Here is a 15,000-nt window from a genome sequence, read left to right as displayed (position 1 = left end):
CAAGGGCACCTCAGTGGTGGCAACAAGGGACAAGCGCTGTTCTGTCACTTTCCTCACTTACCATGTTATCCTGTCGGTCCGGGGATTGAACAGACGACCTACAGTAATGTAAATGTAAAAGCAAACAGTTCTGTCTCTTTCTATAGAGACCAGGCCAGGCCAGACCAGACCAGGCCAGGCCCTCACCTTGCTGTCCAGGTACTCGGCCTTCTTCACCAGGAAGTCTGCTACGGTGTCCAGCAGGCGAGTCTCTCTCAGCCGATGGCGAGCGATGTACTTGGCGATCAGAGCCATCGTGTACGGAGTGATGCTGTCCACCTTCTTCGGCAGCTCCTCTGTCAGAGAGCAAACACAGAGTTGGGTTCATGTTGAACAGCAGAAACACGGGACAGGGTGTTCCCGCCATTATCAGGTTTAGTTGCAGCAACCGATGAATGAATGGGACTTTACTCAGATCTGATGATTGTAGTGTGACATGTTTTGTCTTTAAGCTTTGTGAGAGTTACGTATGTATCATCTGCTCTAACTTTTCCTATGTTTCAGACACAGATATGGAGATAATAAAGGTCCAACGTTATGAGAAAAAGAGACGCAAAAACTACAACAAAAGAGACACAAAGGACCAAAAAGAGACGCAACACGACTACACGGAGACGCAACACGACTACACGGAGACGCAACACGACTACACGGAGACGCAACACGACTACACGGAGACGCAACACGACTACAAAGAGACGCAACACGACTACACAGAGAAGCAACACGACTACACGGAGATGCAACACGACTACAAAGAGACGCAACACGACTACAAAGAGACGCAACACGACTACACGGAGACGCAACACGACTACACGGAGATGCAACACGACTACAAAGAGACGCAACACGACGACTACACAGAGACGCGCACGACTACACGGAGGAGCAAACACGACTACACAGAGACTAAACATTTACACAAAGAGACGCAACACGACTACACGGAGACGCAAAACATCATACACGGAGATGCAACACGATCACAAAGAGACGCAACACGACTACAAAAAGAGACGCAACACGACTGGGTTAACGGAGACGCAACAGAACATACACGGAGACGCAACACTCATCACACGGAGACGCAATACACGGAGACGCAACAACTACAAAGAGACGCAATACTTACTCACACGGAGACGCAACACGACTACACGGAGACGCAAATACTACACGGAGACGCAACACGACTACACGGAGACGCAACACTTACTACACGGACGTAAATATTTACTACAAAGAGACGCAACACGACTACAAAGAGACGCAATACTACTACAAAGAGACGCAACACGGTACTCACACGGAGACGCAACAAATACTACAAAGAGACGCAATATTTACTACACGGAGACGCAAATATTTACTACACGGAGACGCAACACGACTACGGCACGGAGACGCAACACCTACTACAAAGAGACGCAACATTTACTACACGGAGACGCAAAATCACTCACACGGAGACGCAACACGCACTACACGGAGACGCAACACGACTACACGGAGACGCAACACGACTACAAAGAGACGCAACACTTACTACACGGAGACGCGCAACACGACTACACGGAGACGCAATACTTACTATACAAAGAGACGCAACACGACTACACAGAGACGCAATACTACTACAAAGAGACGAATACTACTACACGGAGGAGCAACAACTTACTACACAGAGACGCAACATTTACTACAAAGAGACGCAACACCCACTACACGGAGACGCAACATTACTACAAAGAGACGCAACATTTACTACAAAGAGACGCAACATTCACTACACGGAGACGCAACATTTACTCACACGGAGACGCAACACCTACTACACGGAGACGCAACACTTACTCACAAAGAGACGCAAACAATACTACACGGAGACGCAACACGACTCAAACAAAGAGACGCAACACGACTACAAAGACGCAACACTACTACACGGAGACGCAACATTTTACTCACAAAGAGACGCAACACGCATCACACGGAGACGCAACACGACTACACGGAGACGCAACACGACTACAAAGAGACGCAACACGACTACACAGAGACGCAAATACCTACTACACAGAGACGCAATACGACTACAAAGAGACGAACACGACTCACGTAAGAGACGCAACACGACTACACGGGAGACGCAAATACCCACTACGCACGGAGACGCAACACGACTACAAAGAGACGCAATACTACTACAAAGAGACGCAACACTACTACACACGGAGACGCAACACGACTACACGGAGACGCAACACGACTACAAAGAGACGCAACACCTACTCACAAAGAGACGCAACACGATCACTAAAAGAGACGCAACACTACTCACACGGAGACGCAACACTTACTCACACGGAGACGCACCACCACTACTAACGGAGACGACGCACACGGAGACGCAACACGACTACACGGAGACGCAACACGACTACACGGAGACGCAACATTTACTACACGGAGACGCAAACACTACTACAAAGAGACGCAACACGACTACAAAGAGACGCAACACGACTACACGGAGACTAAAACACGACTACACGGAGACGCAACACTACTCACACACGGAGACGCAACACGACTACAAAGAGACGCAACACTACTACAAAGAGACGCAACATTTACTACAAAGAGACGCAATACTACTACAAAGAGACGCAATACGACTACACGGAGACGCAACATTTACTACACGGAGACGCAACACGACTACACGGAGACGCAACACGACTACACGGAGACGCAACACGACTACACGGAGACGCAACACGACTACAAAGAGACGCAACACGACTACAAAGAGACGCAACACGACTACACGGAGACGCAACACGACTACACGGAGACGCAACACGACTACACGGAGACGCAACACGACTACACGGAGACGCAACACGACTACACGGAGACGCAACATTTACTACAAAGAGACGCAACATACTCACACGGAGACGCAACACCTACTACACGGAGACGCAACACGACTACACGGAGACGCAATATTTACTACACGGAGACGCAACACTACTACAAAGAGACGCAACACGACTACACAGAGACGCAACATACTACACAGAGACGCAACACTACTACAAAGAGACGCAACACTTACTACAAAGAGACGCAACACGACTACACGGAGACGCAACACTTACTACACAGAGACGCAACACGACTACAAAGAGACAACACGGCTACATAGAGACGCAACACGACTACAAAGAGACGCAACACACTACACGGAGACGCAACACTACTACACGGAGACGCAACACGACTACTACAAAGAGACGCAACACGACTACAAAGAGACGCAACACTTACTACAAAAGAGACGCAACACGACTACACAGAGACGCAACATCACTACAAAGAGACGCAACACTACTACACGGAGACGCAACACTTACTACACGGAGACGCAACACGACTTACACGGAGACGCAACACGACTCACACACAGAGACGCAACACGACTACACGGAGACGCAACACCCACTACACGGAGACGCAACACGACTACAATGAGACGCAACACGACTACACGGAGACGCAACACGACTACACGGAGACGCAACACGACTACACAATGGAGACTAAATACCCACTGGGCTACCCAACACCACTACACGGAGACGCAACACGACTACACGGAGACGCAACACGACTACACGGAGACGCAACACTTACTACAAAGAGACGAATATTCCACTCACACGGAGACGCAACACGACTACAACGGAGACGCAACACGACTACAAAGAGACGCAACATAATTACACGGAGACGCAAATACTACAAAGAGACGCAAATGACGACTACAAAGAGACGCAACACCACTAAGCACGGAGACGCAAAACACGACTACACGGAGACGCAAATACCCACTACAAAGAGACGCAACACTACACGGAGCACGGAGACGCAACACGACTACACGGAGACGCAACACTACTACACACGGAGACGCAACACCACAAACACGGAGACGCAACACATCACACGGAGACGCAACAGACTACAAGGAGACGCAACACGACTACACAGAGACGCAACACTACTACACACCTAAGACGCACAACCAACACGGAGACGCAACACGACTACACGGAGACGCAACACGACTACACGGAGACGCAACACGACTACAAAGAGACGCAACACGACTACACGGAGACGCAACACGACTACACGGAGACGCAACATTTACTCACAAAGAGACGCAAACATTTACTACAAAGAGACGCAACACGACTACAAAGAGACGCAACACGACTACATAGAGACGCAACACGACTACAAAGAGACGCAACACGACTACACGGAGACGCAACACGATTCACATAGAGACGCAACACGACTACTACAAAGAGACGCAACACGACTACAAAGAGACGCAACACGACTACAAAGAGACGCAACACGACTACACGGAGACGCAACACGACTACAAAGAGACGCAACACGACTACAAAGAGACGCAACACGACTACACGGAGACGCAACACGACTACAAAGAGACGCAACACGACTACAAAGAGACGCAACACGACTACATAGAGACGCAACACGACTACAAAGAGACGCAACACGACTACAAAGAGACGCAACACGACTACAAAGAGACGCAACACGACTACAAAGAGACGCAACACGACTACATAGAGACGCAAACTACAAAGGTTCTCTGTCTGCGTGCGTTTGTCTGTCTGTCTCTCTGTGCCTGTCTGTCTCTCTGTATGTCTGTCTGTCTTGAATAGGAAAATGGATATTTGAAACCTGTTGTGTGAAGCTAACCTGCCAGGCTGTTGATGAACCTCTCCTGTCTGCCTGCCTGCCTACCTGTCTGTCTGCCTGCCTACCTGTCTGCCTGTGAATAGGACCATGGATATGTTAAACCCTAACCTGCCAGGCTGCTGATGAACCTCTCCTGTCTGTCTGTCTGTCTGCCTACCTGTCTGTCTGCCTGCCTACCTGTCTGCCTGTGAATAGGACCATGGATATGTTAAACCCTAACCTGCCAGGCTGCTGATGAACCTCTCCTGTCTGTCTGTCTGTCTGTCTGTCTGTCTGCCTGCCTACCTGTCTGTCTGCCTGCCTACCTACCTGTCTGCCTGTGAATAGGACCATGGATATGTTAAACCCTAACCTGCCAGGCTGCTGATGAACCTCTCCTGCCTGTTCTGGTAGAACAGGTGAGAGCTGAAGATCAACTCCAGACTCTTGTTGCTCGCCTCCCGAACACACGCCGCCAACATCTCGTCCAGCAGCGCCATCTCCTGGTCACGCACGCCGCTGACGCTCGCCAGAGTGTGTTTCACCAGACGCAAGATCTTCCTGAAGACACACGGAGAACACACAAGGCTTAAAAAAACTCAGATCATAAGAGAACTACAGTACAGGCCAAAAGTTTGGACACACCTTCTCATTCAATGTGTTTCCTTTTTATTTTCATGACTATTTACATTGCAGATTCTCACTGAAGGCATCAAAACTATGAATGAACACATATGGAATTATGTACTTAACAAAAAAGTGTGAAATAACTGAAAACATGTCTTATATTTTAGATTCTTCAAAGTAGCCACCCTTTGCTTTTTTATTAATAAGGGAAATAATTCCACTAATGAACCCTGACAAAGCACACCTGTGAAGGTAAAACCATTTCAGGTGACTACCTCATGAAGCTCATTGAGAGAACACCAAGGGTTTGCAGAGAATGAGAAGGTGTCCAAACTTTTGGCCTGTATGTATGTATGTATGTATGTATGTATGTATGTATGTATGTATGTATATATATATATATATATATATATATATATATATATATATATATATATATATGAAAAGCCCTTTGTAACCTTTTAAAGAATAGTGACTATTATCATTATACAGGGTTCATATGCATTTTAACCAATACTTTTTATGACTTTTTTTGGCAAATTTCCATGACTGTGTTCCTGAAAATGTCAGTCGACATTCTCCAATAAGAATACTAATCAGTGTTAACGTTTCCCCTCAGAGGTTTAACTATAAATGAATGATAATGTCTGTGGTTCATAGATTGATTCATCATATCTCTCCCTGAATACAACGCTGACGTTAAGACCACCTGAAAATACATTTATTAATCACATATTATTATGCTGTGATTATGTGACTTTTCCGAAACTTCTATGTTTCCAAAACATTTCCAGGCCTGGAATTAGCATTTTTCAAATTCCATAACTTTTCCAGGTTTTTTCAAAACATATGAACCCTGGTTATATCTGAGAACATTAATGTGTGAATTAAAGCTTCAAAGCTCAAAATTAAATCAACCAAATGTGAAAATTTAGAAGTTGTACCAGAATAAGTTTACATGGTTTCATTTTCTAAAAACACCATATTTTTGTTGTACTGCACATTGTTACAGCTCCTCTTTTCACCCTGTGTTGAGGTCTCTGTTTTAGCTACAGAGTGAGACCTCTTTTCTTCTTCTGTACTGTCTTTGATTGCACTGGCACATGCTCAGTAGCTCAGATGTAGATCAGATGTCAGCTAGCTCCATAGACAGTAAAAGAAAGGCTGTTTCTCCAACTTCAGTCAGTTCCAAGGCAGGATCAGCTGAGAGACTTCTTCTAAACCAGGGAGCACATGGAAGTAGTTCTTTTGGAGATTAGCGCAAACTAGTGTGTGTTGTAGCAGTGCTATGCTATTGAGAACGAGCTAGCATGCTAGCGTTAGCCGCTAGCATGCTAATGGTTGCGGTTAGCCAGCTCGTTTCGGCTAGTGCCGTAGAAAGCCGTGCAGATTGTGACCAGCTCACCAGGAGACTGAAGGCAGGACACATTCAGAAACCAGATCTCACTCAGAGCACCAGGGAGGGATGTTTATTATTTTTTCATAATATGGGCACTTTAATAATGGTTATAGTTGCAGCCCTGGTGTGAGGTGAACAGAAGGCTCTGACCTGTTGGCGAACAGTTGCTCTGGGTTTGGAGGCGTGCTGCTGTTGTCGGTACCGGCTGTACCGGCTGTACCGGCTGTAGCGGTGCCGGTAGCGGTGCCGGTAGCGGCTTGGTGCGTCTGCAGCGAGCGCAGCTTGAGTCTGTAGTAGGACAGCAGCAGGAAGAGCGTCTGCGGGTGGCGCTCTCTCTCCAGGTTCTTCTCCAGGCCGGCCAGGCAGGCCTCGGTCAGCGCGTGCTGGCTGCCCGGGTGCAGCTTCATGCTGGAGCTGAACACCATGGAAACATCCTTCTGGTTGAACTGGTTCAGTCTGGACTGGGACTCCGCCTCCAGCACCTGCACCACAGCCGAGTCACTGGGGAGACCTGGGGGGGGGGTAACGGCAACATTTCTGCTTACGATGTGAAAACTAGTGCTGTCAGTTAAACGTGTTATTAACGGCGTTAACGCAAACCCCATTTTAACGCCGTCAATGTTTTTATCGTGAGATTAACGTTCTTTTTGGCCATGCAAACTTTGTAGTTTTTTCACATGCTGTTGCAACAACTAGTAACGTTAGAAAAACTACAACTACCACACCGGATCTAGCTAGACCGGAAACACAACAACAGGCACTAGCACACAGCTGATGAACGAACACACACACTTTCTTTTTATGTTGCTTTTTATTTAAATAACCTATTTTTAACTGCTCTTTCTTTAAAATTCTTGTACTGCACTGTACATTTTATTCTTGTCTTTTAAATGTTTAATTGTTTTCTAATTGCTCTTTACATTTAATTTTTTTTGTCTTTTAATGCTTTGAAATTGTTCTGTTTTTTAATGTTTTATGTAAAGCACTTTGAATTGCCTTGTTGCTGAAATGTGCTCTACAGATAAAGCTGCCTTGCCCAGCTCTAGTAGGCGCCTAATAGTAGTAATAGTACCACAAGATTTTCTTCTTCCTGTTCCTTTTTTTTTTTATTCATTCATGCATGTTATGAATGAATTAAAAAAAAAAATGAATGCTAAAATCATCATCTACTATGACAGGATGCAGCCTAAACAAATTATACCAAATGGGCAAATGCACCAGTGTTTATCTGAACCAAATCAAACCAGTTGGATGCAAAACCACCCAAAAAAATAAATAAAATAAAACATTAAATAACATCAGTCTGGGGTTCTAGTCCTCCGGTAACGCCGGACTCACCGAGCGCCGCCACGGCGTACAGACAGTTGACGATGCTGAAGTTGTCAAACTTGGCGCAGTCGTTGACGATGGCGTTGCAGAGCGTGTGGAAGTCCTGATGCTCCAGGATCTGCCGTCCGTCCCCTCCCTCCGCCGCCGCCCCCGGGTCCGGGTCGCCCCCGCCGCCGGGCGGCGCCGGCGCCAGCGTGGCCTGCAGCAGCTGTCCGATCTTCTGCAGGGCCACCGGGTAGTGGTTGTGGGAGATCTTGGCGGGGTTCTGCGTGACCCAGCGCAGGACCTCGTCGGGCCGCCGCGAGCGCTCGATGAGGCGCTTCATGGTGAAGAACGTGTCGTAGCTCATCTTCTCGTGGATGAAGTTCCACGTCTTCTTCCTGCTGCCGGCGGCGGCCTGAGCCCCTCCTCCTCCGTACGAGTGGTAGTGTGCGTGGTGCTGGTAGTGAGGGGGCAGTGGGGGAGGGGCCAGGTGGGCGGGCTGAGGGTGGGGCTGAGGGTGGGGTGGGGGTGGTAGTGGAAGTGCGGCCCTCTGTGAGCGTCGGGGCGCCCCTGGTACAGCGGGAAGCTCGGGGGAGGCTGTGCTGGGTGTGGGTGATGGGGGAGGTGATGGGGCGCTTCTAGCACGGCCAGCCCTGCTCGTCGGCTCTGTTTGACCCCCCCTACCCCACCTCCTGCTCCCCCTCCTGCCCCCGCGGGGCCGTAGAGGCGGGTGGTGTACATGGCGACTGGCTGAGCGGCGGCTGGGCTGGGGAAGCGGCGAGCTCGGCTCAGGAGGCGCCACCCAGAGGACGAACACAGCATAGTCCAACAGCCAGGCTGCCTGGGGGCAACAGCACACTACTCCTACACAGGAGGAGGAGAAGAAGAAGGTGGTGTTAAAAGGAACGGTTCCTCCAACAACCGCTCCCAAAATCTGATTTATCCATCTACGGAGATAGACCTTTTAGTTAAAGAGTAAGATCCTTTTAGTTTAACATGAAACAGCCCCGAAATCACCATCACCAAACTACACCAGACTCCATGTAAATAATCAGGACTTTTAGCGTGTATAGAGCCAGCATATTTCCACCAGACTCCATGTAAATAATCAGGACTTTTAGCGTGTATAGAGCCAGCATATTTCCACCAGACTCCATGTAAATAATCAGGACTTTTAGCGTGTATAGAGCCAGCATATTTCCACCAGACTCCATGTAAATAATCAGGACTTTTAGCGTGTATAGAGCTAGCATATCTCCACCAGACTCCATGTAAATAATCAGGACTTTTAGCGTGCATAGAGCCAGCATATCTCCACATGTAAATGGGTGAATTAAGGGTTTATTTCAACCAAACCAGAGTGGTGATTGTTGGAACAGTGGAAAGATGAACCAAGACGGCTTTTGATAGTTTTATTTAGTTTCTGTCCACTTTGAATGAAGTGTGTTTTACGATGATAAAAGTCCTGATTATTTACATGGAGTCTGGTGGAGTTTGATGATAAGACACCTGGCCGTCTCTCCAGCTGACATGCGACTGTTAGCCGGACTGCTAATTGCTAACTGCTAACTGACTGCATCTCCGCCGGCTCTCCGCTAGCAGATACCGTCAGTTAGCAGATACCGTCAGTTAGCAGATACTGTCAGTTAGCAGATACTGTCAGTTAGCAGATACCGTCTGTTAGCAGATACCGTCTGTTAGCAGATACTGTCTGTTAGCAGATACTGTCTGTTAGCAGATACCGTCTGTTAGCAGATACTGTCAGTTAGCAGATACTGTCAGTTAGCAGATACTGTCTGTTAGCAGATACTGTCTGTTAGCAGTTACTGTCTGTTAGCAGTTACTGTCTGTTAGCAGATACTGTCTGTTAGCAGATACTGTCTGTTAGCAGATACTGTCAGTTAGCAGTTACCGTCAGTTAGCAGATACCGTCAGTTAGCAGATACCGTCAGTTAGCAGATACCGTCAGTTAGCAGATACTGTCAGTTAGCAGATACTGTCTGTTAGCAGTTACTGTCTGTTAGCAGATACTGTCTGTTAGCAGATACTGTCAGTTAGCAGATACTGTCTGTTAGCAGATACCGTCAGTTAGCAGTTACCGTCTGTTAGCAGTTACTGTCAGTTAGCAGATACCGTCAGTTAGCAGATACTGTCAGTTAGCAGATACTGTCTGTTAGCAGATACTGTCAGTTAGCAGATACTGTCTGTTAGCAGATACTGTCAGTTAGCAGTTACCGTCAGTTAGCAGATACCGTCAGTTAGCAGATACCGTCTGTTAGCAGTTACTGTCAGTTAGCAGATACCGTCTGTTAGCAGTTACTGTCAGTTAGCAGATACCGTCAGTTAGCAGATACCGTCTGTTAGCAGTTACTGTCAGTTAGCAGATACTGTCAGTTAGCAGATACTGTCTGTTAGCAGATACTGTCTGTTAGCAGATACTGTCAGTTAGCAGTTACCGTCAGTTAGCAGATACTGTCAGTTAGCAGATACTGTCAGTTAGCAGATACTGTCAGTTAGCAGTTACTGTCAGTTAGCAGATACTGTCAGTTAGCAGATACTGTCAGTTAGCAGATACTGTCAGTTAGCAGATACTGTCAGTTAGCAGTTACTGTCAGTTAGCAGATACTGTCAGTTAGCAGATACCGTCTGTTAGCAGATACCGTCTGTTAGCAGTTACTGTCAGTTAGCAGATACTGTCAGTTAGCAGATACTGTCAGTTAGCAGATACCGTCTGTTAGCAGATACCGTCTGTTAGCAGTTACTGTCAGTTAGCAGATACCGTCTGTTAGCAGATACTGTCAGTTAGCAGATACTGTCAGTTAGCAGTTACTGTCAGTTAGCAGATACTGTCAGTTAGCAGATACTGTCAGTTAGCAGATACTGTCAGTTAGCAGATACCGTCTGTTAGCAGTTACTGTCAGTTAGCAGATACTGTCAGTTAGCAGATACTGTCAGTTAGCAGATACTGTCAGTTAGCAGTTACTGTCAGTTAGCAGTTACCGTCAGTTAGCAGATACCGTCTGTTAGCAGTTACCGTCAGTTAGCAGTTACCGTCAGTTAGCAGATACTGTCAGTTAGCAGATACTGTCAGTTAGCAGTTACTGTCAGTTAGCAGATACTGTCAGTTAGCAGATACTGTCAGTTAGCAGTTACTGTCAGTTAGCAGATACTGTCAGTTAGCAGATACTGTCTGTTAGCAGATACCGTCTGTTAGCAGTTAGCCGGCCGGCTGCCTGTAGCATGTCCGGGGATTGAACCACAACAGAAGCTCCAGAGATAAACTCAACTAAAACAAGCTAACGGAGGCTACACGCTAAACCCGCTAGCCGTGACTCATAGCCGTGACTGTACGCTTAGCTACAGTTAGCTGATCTGTTAGCATGTTGGCGTCAGTGTGTCCTTCTCTCAGTCGTATAACCTGCTTATTAACCGAGTAACTATCCCGTTATAACCCGGTTATAACCGGGTGAACTGTGCGGTTACCTCATAGCTCAGTAACACCGGCAGCTCCGCTCTGCTGAAACACTAAGGCCGCTGACAGCACGGGTTCACCGGGGAAACAGGCAGCGGTCAGCCGCTTCATTCCTCCACACAACCCGCAGACGCCATTCTGCATTACCCGGCATGCACCTGTAGCAGAGGGCGGTCCGACAGCTCCATCTGTCGGCCGTTCAGTATATCACTGATTTATTACTGTATCAATCTCTCCATCTCATTAACATTAACCTGTATTACTGTAGCTTAATTTAATGTATTAATACTATATGACTGTATATTAATACTATATTAGCGTATAAAGACTGAAAGAGTGCATTTAGAGACAGAGAAGTGGATTAAATGACTAAACAAGCAGATTTAGAGACAGAAAAGTAGATTTAGAGACAGAAAATTGGATTCAAAGACTAAAAATGTAGATTTAGAGACAGAAAATTGGATTCAAAGACTAAAAAAGTAGATTTAGAGACAGAAAAGTGGATTCTAAGACTAAAAAAGTAGATTTAGAGACAGAAAAGTAGATTTAGAGACAAAACAAGTAGATTTAGAGACAGGAAATTGGAATTCAAAGACTAAAAAAGTAGATTTAGAGACTAAAAAAGTAGATTTAGAGACAGAAAATGTATGGACTAAAAACAGTAGATTCAGAGACAGAAAAGTAGATTTAGGATTTATTAAGAAACACTTACATGTAATTTGCTTTGGGTGATGGTGTAAACATATCTAACAAACATATTGAACATTAATATATATATATATAACGTCAAGGGATATTATTGCATCATCAGAAGAACATGTTAAAACTGATCAGGTGTTCAAACCACCGATTTTGAAACCTAAATTAAAGTTTCTGATTTTTTTTTTTTAACGAAATAAATTTCGGAAAATTAAACTAAATGTGAACATTTGTGCTTTTTAATCTTAAAAATGAGTCACAAACCTCCAATAGGAGACATAGGAATATAAATGTTATTGTATTATATTATTATATTATTTTATTATTATGTTATTATATTATTTTATTATCTTATTATTTTATTATTATATTATTATAATAATATATTATTATGTTATTATATTATTTTATTATTATATTATTATATTATGTTATTATTTTATTATTATATTATTAAATTATTGTATTATTATATTATTAAACTAAATGTAATATATTGTTGCCCTGTGGGCAGCAGCAAAGTGCCGTAAAGGCGTCTAGACTGCCGTAAATGAAAAGGAGAAGAAGTCTAGTTGCGTAAAGATGGCGGAGCGCTGTGATTACGGAGCTGAGATGTTGCATTAGAGTCTAGTTTAGAGCCCGCTGGTGCTGCTGTGTTTCTGCCGGGGGGTGACAGGATGGCGCACCGCTACCTGCGGCTGTCCTCCGGCTGTAGGAACACTTTCCGGCGGCTGCTGCCCTCCAACGCTCCGGCCAGGCTGGTAGGTGGATCACATGCTAACATGCTAACATGCTAACAGGGGCCAAAACAAGCGCAGACGCAAACCGGCCCATCCTGCCCCACAGGGGGCTTAACGACAGGGCTCGGGGTAGTTTCATCAGTGGGGGTCAGGGGTACCTGGGGGGTCCATGGCTCTAACAGGGCTGTTAGGACAGGTCCGGTAACCTCTGGAGTTACTGTCAGAAAGCTGTCGGTCCGAGGACTGGAGGTCACTCCGGGTTACACTCACACAGGACCAGAAGTCCCAATAATCATCATAATAATTATTATAATAATAATAATAATAGTAGTAATAATCATAATAGTTATAATAATAGTAATAATAATAATAAAAATAACCATAATAATAATAATAATAGTAATAATCATAGTAATTATAATAATAATAATAATAGTAATAATCATAGTAATTATAATAATAATAATAGTAATAATCATAATAATTATAATAATAATAGTAATAATCATAATAATTATAATAATAATAGTAATAATCATAATAATAACGTAACGTCAGTAATAAAAGTACACGGCTTGAAATAGTCTACTCACTTTGCTACTTCAGTAAGAGTATTATCATCTAAATATACTTAAAGTACCAAAAGTAAAAGTACTAATTCTGCAGAATATTAGAAGTTAAGCTAGATTACTAATGTTAATTAATATTAACTTACTAGACAGAGAGACAGACAGACAGGCAGAGGTAGGGAGAGACAGACAGACAGGCAGAGGTAGGGAGAGACAGACAGACAGGCAGAGGTAGGGAGAGACAGACAGACAGGCAGAGGTAGGGAGAGACAGACAGACAGACAGAGGTAGGGAGAGACAGATAGACAGGCAGAGGTAGGGAGAGACAGACAGACAGGCAGAGGTAGGGAGAGACAGACAGACAGGCAGAGGTAGGGAGAGACAGACAGACAGGCAGAGGTAGGGAGAGACAGACAGACAGGCAGGCAGAGGTAGGGAGAGACAGACAGACAGACAGAGGTAGGGAGAGACAGACAGACAGGCAGAGGTAGGGAGAGACAGACAGACAGGCAGAGGTAGGGAGAGACAGACAGGCAGAGGTAGGGAGAGACAGACAGACAGGCAGAGGTAGGGAGAGACAGACAGACAGACAGAGGTAGGGAGAGACAGATAGACAGGCAGAGGTAGGGAGAGACAGACAGACAGGCAGAGGTAGGGAGAGACAGACAGACAGGCAGAGGTAGGGAGAGACAGACAGGCCGGACAGAGGTAGGGAGAGACAGACAGAAAGGCAGAGGTAGGGGGAGAGACAGACAGACAGACAGAGGTAGGGAGAGACAGACAGACAGACAGAGGTAGGGAGAGACAGACAGACAGACAGAGGTAGGGAGAGACAGACAGACAGGCAGAGGTAGGGAGAGACAGACAGACAGGCAGAGGTAGGGAGAGACAGACAGACAGGCAGAGGTAGGGAGAGACAGACAGACAGGCAGAGGTAGGGAGAGACAGACAGACAGACAGAGGTAGGGAGAGACAGACAGACAGGCAGAGGTAGGGGGAGAGACAGACAGACAGGCAGAGGTAGGGAGAGACACACAGACAGACAGAGGTAGGGAGAGACAGACAGACAGGCAGAGGTAGGGAGAGACAGACAGACAGGCAGAGGTAGGGAGAGACAGACAGACAGACAGAGGTAGGGAGAGACAGACAGACAGACAGACAGAGGTAGGGAGAGACAGACAGACAGACAGAGGTAGGGAGAGACAGACAGACAGACAGAGGTAGGGAGAGACAGACAGACAGGCAGAGGTAGGGAGAGACAGACAGACAGGCAGAGGTAGGGAGAGACAGACAGACAGGCAGAGGTAGGGAGAGACAGACAGACAGGCAGAGGTAGGGAGAGACAGACAGACA

The 15,000-nt window shown here is 46.0% G+C and overlaps 2 protein-coding genes across 2 annotated transcripts in view; one reads left to right on the top strand and one right to left on the bottom strand.

Annotated features, from left to right (window-relative positions):
- fastk (Fas-activated serine/threonine kinase) overlaps positions 1 to 11,783 on the bottom strand; it is a 27,812-nt gene extending 16,029 nt beyond the window's left edge. Inside the window, exons 1-5 of the mRNA XM_028594403.1 lie at positions 11,669 to 11,783; positions 8,195 to 9,031; positions 7,007 to 7,367; positions 5,204 to 5,391; positions 187 to 335 (exon numbers count right to left, since the gene is read on the bottom strand). Coding sequence (XP_028450204.1) covers positions 187 to 335; positions 5,204 to 5,391; positions 7,007 to 7,367; positions 8,195 to 9,031; positions 11,669 to 11,783 — 1,650 coding nt within the window. The remainder of the gene's footprint in view (positions 1 to 186; positions 336 to 5,203; positions 5,392 to 7,006; positions 7,368 to 8,194; positions 9,032 to 11,668) is intronic.
- A 1,106-nt stretch (positions 11,784 to 12,889) lies between these two features.
- LOC114566067 (AFG3-like protein 2) overlaps positions 12,890 to 15,000 on the top strand; it is a 41,492-nt gene continuing 39,381 nt past the window's right edge. The window contains 1 exon segment of the mRNA XM_075447445.1: positions 12,890 to 13,099. Within this exon segment, the coding sequence (XP_075303560.1) occupies positions 13,016 to 13,099 (84 nt within the window). The 5' untranslated portion in view covers positions 12,890 to 13,015.

Source organism: Perca flavescens, chromosome 12 (genome assembly GCF_004354835.1).
Source record: "Perca flavescens isolate YP-PL-M2 chromosome 12, PFLA_1.0, whole genome shotgun sequence".
Lineage (NCBI taxonomy): Eukaryota > Metazoa > Chordata > Actinopteri > Perciformes > Percidae > Perca > Perca flavescens.
The sequence above is the reverse complement of the archived record's forward strand: the minus strand, read 5'-3'. Positions and strand labels throughout refer to the sequence as shown.